This window comes from Nomascus leucogenys, chromosome 17 (assembly GCF_006542625.1).
Source record: "Nomascus leucogenys isolate Asia chromosome 17, Asia_NLE_v1, whole genome shotgun sequence".
Lineage (NCBI taxonomy): Eukaryota > Metazoa > Chordata > Mammalia > Primates > Hylobatidae > Nomascus > Nomascus leucogenys.
In genome coordinates, this window is record NC_044397.1 from 33,520,173 (window position 1) to 33,538,440 (window position 18,268).

At 43.6% G+C, this 18,268-nt stretch overlaps 1 protein-coding gene across 12 annotated transcripts in view; it reads left to right on the forward strand.

Moving 5' to 3' along the window:
* The window catches only part of TRRAP (transformation/transcription domain associated protein), a 142,929-nt gene that overhangs the window by 22,497 nt on the left and 102,164 nt on the right, over positions 1 to 18,268 (forward strand). For 10 of the 12 annotated variants that reach the window (XM_030797394.1, XM_030797395.1, XM_030797402.1 and 7 more), the window contains 11 exons: positions 366 to 449; positions 2,623 to 2,679; positions 4,611 to 4,736; positions 6,281 to 6,358; positions 6,538 to 6,626; positions 7,482 to 7,578; positions 10,581 to 10,719; positions 13,373 to 13,451; positions 16,014 to 16,248; positions 17,347 to 17,710; positions 17,801 to 17,898. In XM_030797394.1, coding sequence (XP_030653254.1) covers positions 366 to 449; positions 2,623 to 2,679; positions 4,611 to 4,736; positions 6,281 to 6,358; positions 6,538 to 6,626; positions 7,482 to 7,578; positions 10,581 to 10,719; positions 13,373 to 13,451; positions 16,014 to 16,248; positions 17,347 to 17,710; positions 17,801 to 17,898 — 1,446 coding nt within the window. The remainder of the gene's footprint in view (positions 1 to 365; positions 450 to 2,622; positions 2,680 to 4,610; positions 4,737 to 6,280; positions 6,359 to 6,537; positions 6,627 to 7,481; positions 7,579 to 10,580; positions 10,720 to 13,372; positions 13,452 to 16,013; positions 16,249 to 17,346; positions 17,711 to 17,800; positions 17,899 to 18,268) is intronic. The other 2 variants (XM_030797396.1, XM_030797403.1) reach the window with 1 other exon arrangement.

Consider the following 18,268-nt stretch of genomic DNA (forward strand, 5'->3'; position numbering starts at 1 on the left):
GGTGCATAGCACAGGGTCCAGTCCATGGCGCTTGCCCAATAATTCTTTCCTGGTCTTTTCACAATATTGTCCAACAATGGAAAGTGTCATTTGGGCTGTGAAGTCCTTAGCTCTTGGTACCGTTTGCCATGACGGCCAGTGAAGCCCCTGTCCAGGTTACTCATGCAGAGCTGGCTGGTGGGATTCCCTTCTGGTGGCGCACTGAAGCTTTCTGTCTGGGACAGCTGTGTTCTGTGAGCTGATGAATTTTCAGCAAATCCAATAGAAGTTGGTTGATGGAAAGTGTGTGTGCAGAAACTGCTTAGAAAATTCGCCTTTAAAGCAAATCTTCAGAAGTATAACTTTCTTTAAATGCTTTTTTTTAGACTGAAAATGAAGAAAATGTTCTTATTTGTCTAAGAATAATTATTGAGCTACACAAACAGTTCAGGCCACCAATCACACAAGAAGTAAGTTGTTTAAAATCCTGATAGCATTTATAAAGTGTGTCAGCATGTTCCTTCTGTGAAATTTTTTGCTCTCAAAGTTGGCTGAACACATACTGCTTTCAAGTGTAGAAATATAGCCTAAGTTTGGGGCAATTCTTTATGAGTTTAACAGTGACTTAAAAAAAGTTTTTATCAGTACTTTGCTAAATTGATTCAGTAGTTGAAATGTATTAAATGACCAAACTGACAGGTTATTTGGGCTGTTCTGTGTTTACTTGTATGATGTACAAGTCATTGTATGTTGTACAGGGATTAAGATGTGGGCTGTGAAGCCAGAGTTGGGTTTGAATCTCACCTCTGCAATTCAGTGGCTGTGTGACATTGGTTAAGTTTGTAACCTTTTGGAGATTTTTCTGTAAAATGACAGTAATCATAGTATGTCCTTAAAATGTCATTTGAGGAATTAGACATAAAGTTTAAAGTTCGTAGCACCGTGATTGGCATCTACCTATACATTAAGCAGCAAGTATACATTTACCATAATTATATCTTCTCTGATGATAACCTAAATAAGTGCATGTTATAGGTGATTTAAGGTAGAAATTAAATTATTTATTAAAATTAAAAATTATTTATTGAATTAAATTACTTAAAATAGAAATTAAAAGCATAAAGATGAAATAGATTCCTACCATCTCAAAAACAGGATTTTATATCTTGGTGATTTTCTTTCCTTTTCTTTTTCTTTTCTTTTCTTTTTTTTTTTTTTGAGATGAGTCTTCCTCTGTCGCTCAGGCTGGAGTGCAGTGGCGCAATCTCGGCTCACTGCAACCTCTGCCTCCCAGATTGAAGCGATTCTCCTGTCTCAGCCTCCCCGAGTAGCTGGGACTACAGGCTCATGCCACCACACCCAGCTAATTTTTTTTTTTTTTTTTTTTTTGTATTTTTAGTAGAGATGGGGTTTCACCATGTTGCCAGGCTGGTCTGTAACTCCTGACCTCATGTGATCTGCCCGCCTCAGCCTCCCAAAGTGCTGGGATTACAGGCATGAACCGCCGCGCCCGGCCTTTTCTTTCGTTTTTCTCACCTTCATGTTTTTGTATATTTTCTACATAATTGTGGTAATACTGTATATAACATCTTATAGCTTGATCATGTAAAGTGTAAGCATTTTCACAGTCATAAAAAATTCTGTATACAATTAATTTTTTAAAAAATTTTTGTAGAGACAGAGTCTGTTTATGTTGCCCAGGCTGGTCTCAAAACTCCTGGCCTCGGCCGGGCGCGGTGGCTCACGCTTGTAATCCCAGCACTTTGGGAGGCCGAGGCGGGTGGATCACGAGGTCAGGAGATCGAGACCACGGTGAAACCCTGTCTCTACTAAAAATACAAAAAAAATTAGCCGGGCGTGGTGGCGGGCGCCTGTAGTCCCAGCTACTCGGAGAGGCTGAGGCAGGAGAATGGCGTGAACCTGGGAGGCGGAGCTTGCAGTGAGCTGAGATTGCGCCACTGCACTCCAGCCTGGGTGACAGAGCGAGACTCTGTCTCAAAAAAAAAAAAAAATTCCTGGCCTCAAGTGATCCTCTAGTCTCGGCCTCCCAAAGTGTCAGGTTTGTAGGCATGAGCCACCGTGCCCATCCTCAATTATTTTTTAATGGGTACATAATATTCTTTCTTATGGGTGTCCTTATTTCTGGGTATTGAAGGTATTTCAGATTTCTTATTTTAATGGTTATTATGGAATACCTTTGTTTACGGTTCAAATTATTTCATAGACTAGCTTTGTAGGAGAATTACCGAGGCAAAGGCGTTGAAGTTTTAATGCTCCTTGTTAAACTGATTTCTAGAAAGGTTTCAGTAGTTTATGGTCCCACAGTATATGAGAGTCCTTCTCTCATCCCATCCTGTCAAGCATTGTGTATTACTGTTTTTTGAAAGGCAAAAACTGGCATTTATTTTAATTTTCACCTCTTTGCTCTTCCTGAATCAGAAACTTGTTTTCTGTTTATCAGTCCTTTATATTTACTTATTTTTTTTGTTTGTTCACATCCATTGCCTGTTTGTATCTTGAGCCCACCATTTTCCTTACCTCTCTTATGAGTTCTTAGTAAGACAATTACAACTTTTCTTATTTATTATAGGTATTTTCTGTTTATGAATATCTTCCTATAATGAAAGTGTCTGCTTTTTTTAGATTCATCATTTTCTGGATTTTGTGAAACAGATTTACAAGGAGCTTCCAAAAGTAGTGGTATGTTTTTACTTTGGTTTTAATTAGTTACATTTGTTTATACTTCCTTATTCCAAAAAGACTTTAGAACAGTTGGGTTGGAGAAATAGTGTGTGAGGAGGGGTTACTATTTTAGAATGGGGAATGTTTAGTAATGGTTAAAAGCTAGGTTGATAAGTCAGCCATTCAAAAAAATAGCTTTTTTAGTTTTTCTGTTTCACTTAAGTACTTTTTTTGTACATAAAGGCAATGTATTTTTATTGTTGAAATTTTGGAAAAATAATTGTCATAATTCATTTACTTGTAAGCAACCATTGACATGGAGGTTTTGCTTTTGTTTTTCACTTTGTGCATTTTAAAGATAGTTGAGTTTATAGGCTTGAAGACTTTTTGGGGAGGTGGTGTATATTTTCAATTTTTAAAAAAATTTTACTAACTTTTTGTCGATCTCATTAAGAACTCTTCATAAGCAGTGCCACAATATACAGGTTTGTGGAGTAGAGGAGGAAAATCTCATCTCCTTCTTGCTTATTAGAAGTAAACACTCTTGCCAGTTTGGAATAGCTTCTTCCAGACTCTTCTTCTGGGAATCATAATTCTTTTTTTTTTTTTTTTTTTTTTGGCTGGGGGTGCAGGGGGACAGGGTCTCAGTCTGCCCAGGCTGGAGTATAGTGGCATGATCTCTGCTCACTGCAGCCTCCACCTTCTGAGTTCAAGCAGTTCTCCTGCCTCAGCCTCCCAAGTAGCTGGGATTACAGGCGTGCAGCACCCCACCCAGCTAACTTTTTATTTTTAGTAGAGGCGGGGTTTCACCATGTTCGTCAGGCTGGTCTTGAACTCCTGACCTCAGGTGATCCACCTGCCTCAGCCTCCCAGAGTGCTGGGATTATAGGCGTGAGCCACTGCACCCAGCCTAAAGATTTCTCTTTTAATCTTTAAAAAGTTTTTAAATTGATAGAGGATAAAATTGACTCTTTTTGGCATTTAAAGGATTTCAATCTGGGGAGAATGTATACAACTTAAAATTAGTGACTTTAAGTTGTCAAGTCCTGCCACCTGCCCTCCTGTCAAAGCCCGAGCACTGCTTTTCATAGGCAGCTGCCTTGTTGAACGTGAAACGCCAAATCCACTGAGAGCGAAGGTTGGCAGTGAGGTCCTGGCTTTTAAAAATGTCCTGTGTTTTGGCCAGGTGCAGTGGCTCACCCCAGCAATCCCAGTACTTTGGGAGGCCCAGGTGGGTGGATCACCTGATGCTGGGAGTTCGAGACCAGTTTGGCCAACGTGGTGGAACCCAGTCTCTGCTAAAAATACAAAAATTAGCCAAGCATGGTGGTGCGTGGCAGTAATCCAGCTACATGGGAGGCTGAGGCAGGAGAGTCAATTGAACTCAGGAGGTGGAAGTTGCAGTGAGCCAAGATCATACCCCTGCATTCCAGCCGAGGCGACAGAGTGAGACTCTGTCTCAAGAAAAAAAAAATGTCATGTGTTTTGCTTCTTCCCTCTTTGATCTCTATTTGGAGAGTGAAAAATTAATCAGTGGGGACTGCCAGCTCGTAGTTTGTTCCCAAGAGGGATGGAGTGCTTTCTTTCCTGCCTCACTGTGGTAGGAATGTAATATGGTTTGTATTTAATCATTTATTAGCCAGGGAAAAAAGAGTAGAAAATACTTTTAGGCAAGCTTTTGTCTTCTGTTGTTGAAGATGGAGAACATGGTCCCTGTTGTGTTATCTTTATGGTCCTGTGGGAAGAGTAAACATCTAGTGTGTGTTGGTTTAGGCTTTAAGGGGCATTGGAAAATGAATGGCTGAGCCCAAATACTGTGGAGTTGGTGCAGCATAAAAATGTAGAACATGCTGCTTTTTTCCACCAAAGAGTCAAGTGTTTTTTTGCTTTTTTTTGAATGAATACTGGGTTTGACTTTAGGAAAAAATATTTTTATGACTTTAATGTAGAACCGCTACTTTGAGAACCCTCAAGTGATCCCCGAGAACACAGTGCCTCCCCCAGAAATGGTTGGTATGATAACAACGATTGCTGTGAAAGTCAACCCGGAGCGTGAAGACAGTGAGACTCGAACAGTAAGTGTTTCGCTGAGTTATTTCTACCTGTGGCTTCTGTAGTTTCAGATACTGGCCTGTTAAAACATTTTTTTTTTTCTCTTAAATACGTGGAGGCATTTAAGACAAATAAACCTGTGTGCCTGGTGAAGCATCACTGGTCCTTCTCTACAGCCTGGGAGGGGTGAAAGTGACCTGTTGGGTGTCGTTGATGCCAGGCTAGAAAGATAAGGTTGTTGTTGAAACCCAGGATCACCCTGCTGGGAAGAGCAGCAGACCAGGTGTGGGGTGTCTGTTCTGTCCCTTAGCTTTGAGTCTTTTGACATTAATAAAGTCCCTTAAACTACAGGTAAAAATATATAGCTCAGTGACTGAGAGTGTGGGCTCTAGGACAGAGAGCTCCAGTACAATGTTCCTGCCCCACTGGGGTTTTCTGACTCCAGGAAAGTTAATGAACCTGCGTTCTGACCTTATTTTTCCTCTCGTTATCTGAAAAACCTGTCTCACGGACTTTGTGAAGGTAATGCTGGCATGGTCCGCAGGTAATGTATGGTATATTTGTGGTGTCTGCCACATAGGTAACATGTTTTGAGCATTTACTATGACAATTTTTGTGATTGAATTAATATTATTCATGTTTGTTTTTCTGAAATGGTTGTGCGGAGTGTTTTAGTTTGTGCTAGGATGAACAAGAAACTTTGAATAAAGCTTTCCTCTTTTCGTTGTTCTTAGTTAGAAATTTGTTTTCTCAGTATCATTCCTTTGTATTTTCTTTTTTCCTTGTCTGTTCATATCCATTGCCCATTTGTATTTTGAGCCTGACATTTTCCTTGTTTCATGAGTCCCTTTATATTAGGACTGTTGAACTTTTCTATATTGTAAGCATTTTCTGTTTATAAATATCTTTGAATAAAACTGCTGGGTAAATTGTACTTTGTGCTGTTCTTTTAAGTAAGTGAAGTCATAGGTATTCGCTTTAAAAATTTCTCAGGTGATTTGAATCTCCAAGTTTGGACACATTTTCCTGAAGTTTTTACAAATGATTATGTAGAAAAATATGAAAACCTTTAGGCCGGGCACAGTGGCACACACCTGTAATCCCAGAACTTTGGGAGACCAAGGTGGGCAGATCACCTGAGGTCAGGAGTTTGAGACCAGCCTGGCCAACATGGCAAAACCATGTCTCTACTAAAAAACACAAAAATTAGCTGGGCGTGGTGGTTCATGCCTGTAATCCCAGCTACTCGGGAGGCTGAGGCAGGAGAATTGCTTGAACCCAGGAGGTGGAGGCTATAGTGAGCCGAGATCGCACCACTGCACTCCAGCCTGGTGACAAGAGCGAGACTCCATCTCAAAAAAAAAAAAAAAAAAAGAGAGAAAACTTTCATATTAAATTGTATTAAATGATAGTTCTGCATACTTTGTTTTCAACATAGTTTGGATCTTTCATCACAAATATTTACAAAGAGGTGTCACTGTTTTCCGTTCTCTCTCAGTGGGCACTGGTGGGGGCTATTTTAAATGCCACAATGGTAACCCGGGTCCTACCCATTTCTGTCTTCCAGCATTCCATCATTCCGAGGGGATCACTTTCTCTGAAAGTGTTGGCAGAATTGCCCATTATTGTTGTTTTAATGTATCAGGTATGTGTATTGCTCATTAGTCTCTTGGGTTTTGGGCTTCTTAAAAGAAAATTGACATCTGGGGCAAAAAGATGTGTATAATACACACATGTTAAATAACGTGATGATTCTTTGGTATGCCAAATTTTGTTGCCATAGCAGAGTGTTGATGTATGAAAATCTGGTATGTTTGCTTTTAGCTCTACAAACTGAACATCCACAATGTTGTTGCCGAGTTTGTGCCCTTGATCATGAACACCATTGCCATTCAAGTGTCTGCACAAGCCAGGTGAGGCGCCACTGTAGCCGGCTGCCACAGTGCCTGGATTCCAAGTAAAAATATACTTGCTGTTGTCATTCTTAAGACATGAAAATTAGGAGTGATAAAATTTTGGTAAAATTATATGCACTGTTGACTTTCTGCACCTGTATTTCAGGGATGACAGTTTTAGCTATTTTCGTTCTTAATTTGGGAAGATGAGATAATAGCTCATATTCTGGTGTGTGTGTTGTAAATTAAAAACGTCGTCAGGCATTACCGTGCTCAATGACAGCTATGGCATGTCCAAGCCTTGCTCACCATCAAGCCTTTGTTCTTGCTGATTGTTCAGCTTGAGTGCTAGAATGTTCTTTACACCCTCAGTTCCCCATCAGCCTTCATCTCCAGATAGTCTGTGTTCATCCTTTGAAGCCTCTCGGTGAAGCCTTTTCTCAAACCTAAGGACGTTCCTCCTGACGTGTCTTCATGCACCCTTCTGACTTGGAGCCTGTCTGGCTGCGTCATTTGAGGGCAGGATCTGAGGAGGAATCCTCTTTGGCCGTCGCCACGGCCCTAGTCGGGGTCTTGCACTGAGCAGATGTTACACGAATTCTTTCTGCGGATTGAGTAGACTGGCCTGGCACTGACTTTGTGGGATTCACATTGTAACTGCTATGGAATGGGCTGGAGAACTGGTTCATGTGTTCCCTTAAAACTTTTATGTTATTTGGAATTGCACAAAAAGTGTAGACACCTTTGCAATTGCTGCCGTGTTATTTGGGTCTGTGTAGAAATCAATCTTTTGGGTTTAATAATGGTTACAGGCTTTTAATTAATACATCACTCAAAATTGAGAGGTAATATTTTTATTCTCTTCTTACTCAGGCAACATAAGCTTTACAACAAGGAGTTGTATGCTGACTTCATTGCTGCTCAGATTAAAACATTGTCATTTTTAGCTTACATCATCAGGATTTACCAGGTAAGGTCATTGACTTTTATGTCAGGTTTATTGAGATAGTTTACATACAATAAAATTCACATTTTGTGGGTGTATAGTTCTAGGAATTGACAAATGTTGTTAATCATTACTAACATATCAAAATACAGTACATTTCCATCACCCTCCAAAACTCCATTGTTATGTATTTGTTGTCAGTTTCATCCCACCACCTCCATTCCTTGGCATACACACTGATTTATTTGGTCCCCATAGCTCTGTCCTTTCTAGAATGTCATCTAAATGGAAATGTCCGGTGTCTAGTCTCTGCAGCCTTTTGAGTCTGGCTTCTTTCACTTAGCAGTAATGTTGAGATAGGACCTTGTTTTACTGATTACTTTTTATTGCTGTGTAGTTGTCTTTGCTTGGCAGCCTTAACAAAAATCCCATAGGCTAGGTTGCTTACATGGCAGCAATTGTCTCACAGTTCTGGAGGCTGGAAGTCAGAGATCAAGGTTCTGGTTTCTGGTGAGGGCTTTCTTCCGGCCTTGCAGACAGCTGCCTTCTGCTGTGTCCTCACAATGGCAAACAGAGAGGGAGAGTTCTCCCCTCCTCCTCTTACACAGCCACAGTCCTGCCAGATAATGGCTGCAGCCCTATGACCTAACTGAACTTCATCCCCTTGTGAAGACTCTGTGTCCAGATACAGGCACATTTGGAGTTACAGCTTTCACATGGGAATTTTAAGGGGATGCAGCTCAATCCACAGCAGTAGAATCCCATTGTGTGGATGTATCACGGTGTGTGTTTATCCATTCACCAATTGATGAGTAGTCAGATTATTTCTAATGTTTTGAAAACAGCTTTATTATTTACTTACTATTTTTTGAGTCTCAGTCTGTTGCCCAGGCTGGAGTGCAGTGGCACAATCTCAGCTCACTGCAGCCTCTGCCTCACTGGTTCAAGCTATTCTTGTGCCTCAGCCACTCGAGTAGCTGGGATTATAGGCATGCACTCCCACACCTGGCTAATTTTTGTATTTTTTGTAGAGGTGAGGTTTGGCCATGTTGCCCAGGCTGGTCTCGAACCCCTGGCCTCAAGTGATCTGCCCACCTCAGCCTCCCAAGGTGCTGGGATTACAGGCATGAGTCAGGCCTAAAAATAGCTTTATTGAGATATAGTTTATGTATCATAAAATTCCCCCCTTTTAAGTGTACAATTAAGTGGTTTTTAGTTTAGCCACAGATTTGTACCATTACCACCATCCAATTTTAGAATAATGTCATCACCCCAAAAGAAACCCCATCTCATCAGCAGCCTTCCTTGACTACATGCTTTGGCAACCACGAATGTACTTTGTGTCTTTATGGATTTGCCTGTTTCGTTTTCGGCCATTATTAATAAAGCAACTATACACATTTACGTGCAGATTTTTGTATGGGCGTATTTGGTTCATTGACTTTTGCTGCTGTTAGAAGTTGTGTGTTGTGGCAGCTAGGTGTGAGAGAGATTGGAATTTAAATGGCGTTATCAATAAAACTGACAAAGAAGTTCTGGGTGCTTTTTTGAGGAGCTTGTATGGTGGATTTTTGTTTCATTTTTTTGTGCATAGTTGTGTTCTTATTTAAATCATAAGAACTCAAAGGAAAAAATACCTTATCTCCTTTTCATGTTTTTGAAAAGAATTCTTATATGATTGTTCTATAGTATGGAATAAATTCAGTACTGATCTATGTCAATTGAATTGGATTATAATTTATGCTTTTTGTAAGGCTTTTAGTTTAGAAAAATGAAAATTAAAACAGGTGCTAAATTGTTTAGAATAAAAACTACTTTTGAAAGCATTTGTAACCTTTTCCCCCTTAATTTTAATGTATATGACTAGATAATGATAGCTTACATGAAGAAAATGGAACATCTTGGTGTAAAAAGTCAAGTTAAGGGCTGGGCGTGGTGGCTCACACCTGTAATCCCAGCACTTTGAGAGGCCGAGGCGGGTGGATCACGAGGTCAGGAGATCGAGACCATCCTGGCTAACATGGTGAAACCCCGTCTCTACTAAAAATACAAAAAATTACCCAGGCGTGGTGGTGGGCGCCTATAGTCCCAGCTACTTGGGAGGCTGAGGCAGGAGAATGGCGTGAACCCTGGGGGGCGGAGCCTGCAGCGAGCCAAGATCCCGCCACTGTACTCCAGCCTGGGCAACAGTGAGACTCCGTCTCAAAAAAAATAAAAATAAATAAAAAGTCATATTAGGTACGCCTTGACATTTTAGTCAGCTTGTATTATCTTGGTGAGTGGCCTTGTGCTGACACCTCAAAAGAAGATTGTGATTAGAGCCTGTTCTGAGTTGGCTCAAGTTGGCTCCACTGTTGTTCACAACTTACATTAGTGGGATGACTAAGTAAACAAGTAATTACTTTTAAAAAAATCTTACAAGCCTGGCGTGGTGGCTCATGCCTATAATCCTAGCAGTCTGGGAGGCCAAGGTGAGAGGATCGCTTGAGCCCAGGAGTTGGAGGCCAGCTTGGGCAACATAGCAAGACCCCCATCTCTTAAAAAAAAAAAAAAAAAAAAAAAAAAAGAAAATTAGTCATGGTGGTATGCACCCTTAGTCCTAGCTACTGAGGTGGGAGGAGGATGGCGTGAGCCCAAGAAGTCAAGGGTCACTTGAGTCAAGCTTAGTCTTAATGATTTTTTTTTTTTTGGAGACAAGAGTCTCACTCTTTCAGGCTGGAGTGCAGTGGCTTGATCTTGCCTCACTGCAACCTTCTTCTCCCAGGTTCAAGCGATTCTTATGCCTCAGCCTCCCAAGTAGCTGGTCTTACAGGCGTGTGCCACCACACCCAGCTAATTTTTGTATTTTTAGTAGAGATGGGGTTTTGCCATGTTGGCCAGGCTAGTCTCGAACTCCTGACCTCATGTGACCCACCCACCTCGGCCTCCCAAAGGTCTTACTGAATTTTTAAGAAGCTGGTAACATTTGAATTTTTCTTAACACTCTCCTGTCCGTGTAACTGTGTCATCTCACTCTGTCCTTACAGGAGTTGGTGACTAAGTATTCTCAGCAGATGGTGAAAGGAATGCTCCAGTTACTTTCAAATTGTCCAGCAGAGACTGCACACCTCAGAAAGGAGCTTCTGATTGCTGCCAAACACATCCTCACCACAGAGCTGAGAAACCGTATGTCCAGCCTGTCTTGTCTTGAATGCTGATGCTAGTCCTGTGGCCATCTTTGGGGACTCGGCTGACATTCCATAGTTGTGCTGTGAGGTTTCCACGTATCCTTGCTTCCTTCGTTGCTGTCTTGGGTTCATTTTTTCCCCTCTTTTCTCTCCCTCTCTGCCTCCCTGTGTTAGTCTGTTTTCACGCTGTTGATAAAGACATACCCGAGACTGGGCAATTTACAAGAGAAAGAGGTTTTATGGACTTACAGTTCCACTTGGCTGGGGAGGCCTCACAGTCATGGTGGAAGGCAAGGAGGAGCAAGTCACATCTTATGTGGATGGTGGCCCGCAAAGAGAGAGCTTGTGCAGGGAAACTACCCTTTTTAAAACCATCAGATCTCAGCCAGGCACGGTTCTTGTGCCTCAGCCTCCCAGGTAGCTGGAATTACAGGCAGCCGCCACCATGCCTGGTTAATTTTTTTATTTTTAGTAGAGACGGGATTTCACCATGTTGGCCAGGCTCGTCTCGAACTCCTGACCTCAAGTGATGTGTCCGCCTCAGCCTTCCAAAGTGCTGGGACTACAGGTGTCAGCCACTGCACCCGACCTTTCCAGTACTCCTGCCATGAGTAAGAATTTTGGAGGCGTGTTGGAGACCTTTGTAGCATGAGGATTCTTGTAGATCTGCTAACAGATTTGGCTGGGTGCAGTGGCTCACGTCTGTAATCCCAGCACTTTGGGAGGATGAGGTGGGCGGATCACGAGGTCAGGAGATCGAGACCATCCTGGCTAACACGGTGAAACCCCATCTCTACTAAAAATACAAAAAATTAGCCAGGCATGGTGGCGGGCGCCTGTAGTCCCAGCTGCTCGGGAGGCTGAGGCAGGAGAATGGCGTGAACCCGGGAAGGTGGAGTTTGCAGTGAGCCAAGATCGCGCCACTGTACTCCAGCCTGGGTGACAGAGCAAGACTCCGTCTCAAAAAAAAAAAAAAAAAATCCTTTTCATGCTTACCAGGTAACCTCCTTCCCATTACTGTACAAGCTGGCCCCTTCTGAGGGCATAAAGCTTGGTTTTAATCAGTGTTCACGGCTGCTGGCCAGAATTGCTGGCTTCCCAAGCTGCTGCTCTCCAGGGGTTGATCACGTTAGACTTTTGGGGTTCAGCTTTTAGTCTTCCCTTTTTTTGAACTCCATTTACTAGTTGGCTTGATTTTTTTTTTTTTTAACAAGATACTACTATAGGACGCTTTATTTTGAAGCCCTTTAGTAGTTCCTGAGACTTAAATAGACATTAGCATCACATCTCAAAGTTTTGGTGGAAAGAAACATTTAGAGAATCATGTTAAATGTTAACTGTGTGTTACAGTTAAAACGTCCACTTCCACCAACATTTTCTCTTCACCTTACTTTTTTGGCACCTGCAACATTATCAAATGGTAACTCATTTTCACTCATTCTGAAGAGCCAGTGGTTTGAGAAAACCTGCGATTTTAACAAGTTCGGTATTTTCCTAGAGATTCCGATTCTGGGTCATGGAGAGGATCTGGAAAGTAGTGGTCACGCAGTTTCATCTCCTATTAGTTCTCCCTCTGCTGGAGGTGTTCTCACCTCCCCAGCCAGTTCTCCACATCACGGCTGAGCCCTTTGCACCCCTCTGTGCCTCCTTCGTCTTGGCCACTTCACTGCAGCCTGCCTGGCCCGTTGCATTCTCTGACCTCAGAGGGGCCTGCTTGTCGCTGCTTCCGTTGGGCTGCTCCTCCGTGTGCTGCCTGGCTGTGGAGTTACCTAGAGATGTGCATCTTGCACATTTCAGTGTCTGCATATCTTTTATGCCTTTGACCCTCAATAGCTATGAGCTGGTGGGAAATGTACTTTATTTGACTTACTGCAGCTGGCTTTATGTCAGGCTTATTCCAGAACCTGAACATCCTTTGGGATGATTGTATTAATAGAGCTCCCCAGGGGAAGTGTGGACATGCTGTTGCTGCCCCGTCTGCACATCCTTAGAAGCCTGAATTGTCCCTGAGTGGTGACAGGTTGTTTCTATAGAACCCTGGTTAGGTTCAGGCCTGCAAGGGCGCAGAGAGTAAGTTTAGGGGTTGTTCCACCTGCAGGAATAGAGCAAGAGAGGAACCCCGGTGGGGCTTCTGATGAGCATCATCCAGGGAATCAGGAACCGTAACCTGGGACTCATGCCTGTGAGAACATTGTAAAAACGCCTGGACCTTTGTAACTTACATAGAGAAACATCCTTAGGTCTTCTCAATATGCTTCAGGGTAGTAAAGGGGCATTTAGGAGATCCCGCTCCCTTCTCCAAACTGGTTGGGAGGGTGGTGACAATGTTTAAGGATGGTGGGATGTGCCCACAATTAAGTATTAGAGGTGGGATCTCTGCCAGGGGACACCAAGCTGATTTATTCTTAATTTGATCTCTGACCCTGAATGTGACCCTGACTGCATCTTTGACAGCAGGTGACTGGTGTGGCCCAGCAGAGCTGCTATGTTAGACTGAAATAGCACTCGTGCCTTTCTGGTCTCCTCTCTGTCCCCTTTCAGGCCTGGATTGCATATCAGACTGCGGGCTGGCTACTTCGAAAGCACTGTAAAGTAATTTAATGTGTAATTGGTTTTGTTAGTGATCTGTGCAATGGATGTTTGTCTTCTAGAGTTCATTCCTTGCATGGACAAGCTGTTTGATGAATCCATACTAATTGGCTCAGGATATACTGCCAGAGAGACTCTAAGGTACGAGATTAAACCAGTGATATCTGATTGGTTAAATGCCAGGAGCATCAGTTACTGGCTCTTCATGTTACAAGTGTTTCAGTGAACACCAGCTATTGGGCCTTGACACACCTGTTAGGTTAACAATTGCAGGATTTTTGTTTTATTTATTTATTTATTTATTTATTTATTTATTTATTTATATATTTTGAGGCTGAGTCTCACCCTGTCACCCAGACTGGAGTACAGTGGCGCAGTCTCAGCTCACTGCAACTCTGCCTCCTGGGTTCAAGCAATTCTCCCTGCCTCAGCTGCCCGAGTAGCTGGGATTACAGGTGCCTACCACCATGCCTAGCTAATTTTTGTATTTTTAGTAGAGATGGGGTTTTGCCATGTTGGCCGGGCTGGTCTTAAATTCCTGACCTCAGGTGATCTGCCCGCCTCAGCCTCCCAAAGTGCTAGGATTACAGGCATGAGCCACTGTGCCCAGCCAAGAATTGCAGGATTTTTGGAAAGCCCTTAGATTACTTTTTGTGCTTTAGCTTAAAGGAAGAAATCAGAGTAATCATCTTGATTTAAATTTTAGGTAAAACTTTATCTGACATTATTATTGTTTTTTGCTTTTTGTATAATGCATCTTTTTATGTTAAAAAGAAATTTTTTTTTGATAACCTACCAGGAAGATAGAAGGGAAGAAAACCTTTTGGTCCTGCACAGGGAGATGGAGTAATGTTGCTAATATCTTAATGTATGTCCGTATAATCTTTGTTTCTTACACTTAAAAAAAAAAAAAAAAGTAGTTGTGGCCAGGCACAGTGGCTCACGCCTGTAATCCCAGCACTTTGGAGGCCGAGGCAGGCAGATCACCTGAGGTCGGGAGTTCGAGACCAGCCTGACCAACATGAAGAAACCCCGTCTCTACTAAAAATACAAAATTAGCCAGGCGTGGTGGTGTATGCCTGTAATCCCAGCTAGTCGGGAGGCTGAGGCAGGGGAATCGCTTGAACCCAGGAAGCGGAGGTTGCAGTGAGCCGAGATCATGCCATTGCAATCCAGCCTGGGCAATAAGAGCGAAACTCTGTCTCAAAAAAAAAAAAGAAAAAAAAAAAGTAGTGATAATGGTTACTATTTCTAAAGCAGAAAATTAACATTTAATCATCTTTACATTATAAAATGAATCAATATTTGTCATATTTTGCTTCCAATAAGGAAGGAGGAGTGATGGATCTTTTGAAAAATGTTTAGGATCCTTTGAATATGATAGTTTTCTCACTGTTTTCTATAGACAATGTTATAAAATATTAAGACATTTTTTGTAACTTGGAGTTGAACCTGCCTAGAATTGGACGTTAGATTATGTTACTCCTGCCCGAAGCCCTCCAGTGGCTTTCTGTAGTTCTTAGCGAAAACCCAAACTCTTGACCGTAGCATTTGAGTCTCTGCGTGATTTGGCTCTGTCCACCTGTTCTACATCTTGTGTTGGTCCTTCCTCTCTGACTTGCTGCAGCCACACTGGCCCCTGTAGATCCTGTCTACAACCTGCTGCAGCACGCCGCCCCCTACAGCCCCCCTCCCTGACCTGCTTCAGCCATTCTGGCCCCTACAGCTCCCCTCCCTGACCTGCTTCAGCCATGCTGGCCCCTACAGCTGCCCTCCCTGATGTGCTTCAGCCATGCTGGCCCCTACAGCCCCCCTCCCTGACCTGCTTCAGCCATTCTGGCCCCTACAGCTCCCCTCTCTGACCTGCTGCAGCCATGCTGGCCCCTACAGCTGCCCTCCCTGATGTGCTGCAGCCACACTGGCCCCTATAGCTTCTTGGCTACTTCAGGCAGTTACCACCTCTGGGCCTTTATCTTTCCTGTTTCTTCCATCTGGAAATTTCCCTGGATTTTTGCCTTATGGCCCCTTTTTGTCCTTAAGATCTCAACTTCAGTGCCACCTCAAAGGAACTGTCCCTGGAACCCTGTTTAAAAATAGATCCCCCCACTCATCTTTCTCATGTGCCCTTTTCACATCTCCCCCAGCACTTACCAACTTGTGTAGCTTATTTCTTTAATTGTGTGTTCTCTGCTGTAAGTAAGCTTCCTGAGGACTGGGGCTCTACTTGGGTCACTGAGGTGTCCCTGGCAGGCCCAGGATCTGGCACATGGCAGGTGTCCATGTGTTTAGTGAGGGAAAAAACTAGTAGCCTGAAAATTCTTACTATGTCTCTGTAAAGTGGTCATCATATATAAAGATTGATTGACCCGTCCTATTTATTTTTGAGCAACAAAACCCATTCAGTGCATGATTAAGCTGGTAATATTCCTCCTCGGGATAGCTGTATGTGCCAGTGTCTATTAGCAACTTTATGACATGCACAAAGTTAAACTTTTAGCTTGGAAGGTAAAGATGGAGGTATCAGTACAAAACTTGAGCCCTCTTCCATCATGTATCTGGGAGAGAGTAATGTGGTGAAAATGGGCCATGTAACTGTGCCGTCCCAGGGGTGGTGTTCTGGGGCAGATGGTGATATCCCTGGTGGCCTGCTGCAGCAGGCATGGCCACGTGGGAATGAGCACTAGTGGAGGTCTCTGCCCGCAGGCCCCTTGCCTACAGCACGCTGGCCGACCTCGTGCACCATGTCCGCCAGCACCTGCCCCTCAGCGACCTCTCCCTCGCCGTCCAGCTCTTCGCCAAGAACATCGACGACGAGTCCCTGCCCAGCAGCATCCAGACCATGTCCTGCAAGCTCCTGCTGAACCTGGTGGACTGCATCCGTTCCAAGAGCGAGCAGGAGAGCGGCAATGGGAGAGACGTCCTGATGCGGATGCTGGAGGTACCAACTCTTCTGAGAGTATCATCCATCCTGCACTCTATCCTGATTGTGGCTAAACTTTTTTTTTTTTTTTTTTTTTTGAGACAGAGCCTTGCTCTGTTTCTTAGGCTGGAGTGTAGTGGCGTGATCTCGGCTCACTGCAACCTCTGCCTCCTGGGTTCAAGTGATTCTCATGCCTCAGCCTCCCGAGTAGCTGGGATTATAGGCATGCACCATCATGCCCAACTAACATTTTGTATTTTAGTAGAGACAGGGTTTTCCCATGTTGGCCAGGCTGGTCTCGAACTCCTGGCCTCAAGTGATCCTCCTGCCTCAGCCTCCCAAAGTGCTGGGATTACAAGTGTGAGCCACCATGCTGGACTTGTGGCTAAACTTGAACCAGTGCTGTAGGGGTGGCTCGATCGCTAGGCTCGATCCCAGGAGTTAGACCACCTAGGTTCAGACCCAGGCTCCCCAGATGCTTCACTTCTGTGCACCAGTTTTTTCATCTTTTCACCTGGGGTGATGATATCTGCCTCATAGGATCGCTGTGGGAGTTAAATCAGGCAGCGCTTGAAAGCTCTTAGCACACTTCCTGGCAAGTAATTAGGAGAGTTATTTTCTGGGGGCATAGTACCCAAGTGCTAGACTGGCTGTGGACATCTCTGGGGAGACACCCAGAGTGTGAGGGATGTGATTCCTGAGCCCCACGGGTGGTGGCGCGGCACTGGTGGGACGAGGCCTGTAGTCCTGGATGAAATCCAGGCCCTGCTTGTCAGGCCAGTCACTCAGCCTTCCTGAGCCAGACTCTGCACATGCAAAACGGAGATGGTGTTGGGAGTAAACCGGCACCTTTCTTTTCCTTTACACTTGGCACAAAGGAGGTGCCCAGATGTTACCAGCCTTCCACCAGCTTTGTTGGGTTGGTGCGAAAGTAACTGCAGTTTCATCAGAAGTAATGGCAAAAGCTGCAATTCCTTTGACACCAGCCTCATAGAAAAGCAGCATGACTTGAGCAGCTGGTGTCAGTCCCATCTTATTTTACTGTGATCTGAGCAGTATTTAGCCTGTCAAAGAGGAATAATTCCGTCTTCCCCCTTGAATTTCTCTTCCCATTAGGTTTTTGTTCTCAAATTCCACACAATTGCTCGATACCAGCTCTCTGCCATTTTTAAGAAGTGTAAGCCTCAGTCAGAACTCGGAGCCGTGGAAGCAGCTCTGCCTGGGGTGCCCACTGCCCCTGCAGCTCCTGGCCCTGCTCCCTCCCCAGCACCCGTCCCTGCCCCAGCTCCACCCCCGCCCCCACCCCCGCCTGCCACCCCCGTGACCCCGGCCCCCGTGCCTCCCTTCGAGAAGCAAGGAGAAAAGGACAAGGAAGACAAGCAGACATTCCAAGTCACAGACTGTCGAAGTTTGGTCAAAACCTTGGTGTGTGGTGTCAAGACAATCACGTGGGGCATAACATCATGCAAAGCGCCTGGTGGTAATTCTGCTCTTCAGTTATGTAGACAAACAATACTTTTCATAAAGTGAGTTTTATTCAAGTTAACTTAATATGCTTTCTCTTTTCCAGAAGCTCAGTTCATTCCCAACAAGCAGTTACAACCCAAAGAGACACAGATTTACATCAAACTTGTGAAATATGCAATGCAAGCTTTAGATATTTATCAGGTAAGGAAGCTCTTAGTATTAGAGGTGCTAGTGATGGGGTGGCAGTGAGAGCTGTTAGTATTTGGATGGTCCACAGTATTTGTATACCCAGATGTGCTTTGTTCCACAACATAGCACTGCGTTTATGTGGGAATTCTAAGAGTCTGTGTGCATTTTTGTGGGGCAGATAATGTAAACGGAATGCAATAAAAATATAAGACTTAAGTTTACTAATTTTTTTCATGGTCTGAACACCTAGAGGTTTTTTTTTTTAATTCTTTGCCAAAATTAAGGTGAGAAAGGAGAATTTAAAAGGTTTTAGAGGGGGACATTTGTTATCTAATTTAAGTGCTCTATTTTAATTATGCAGCTGATCTGGTTACGTAATGGA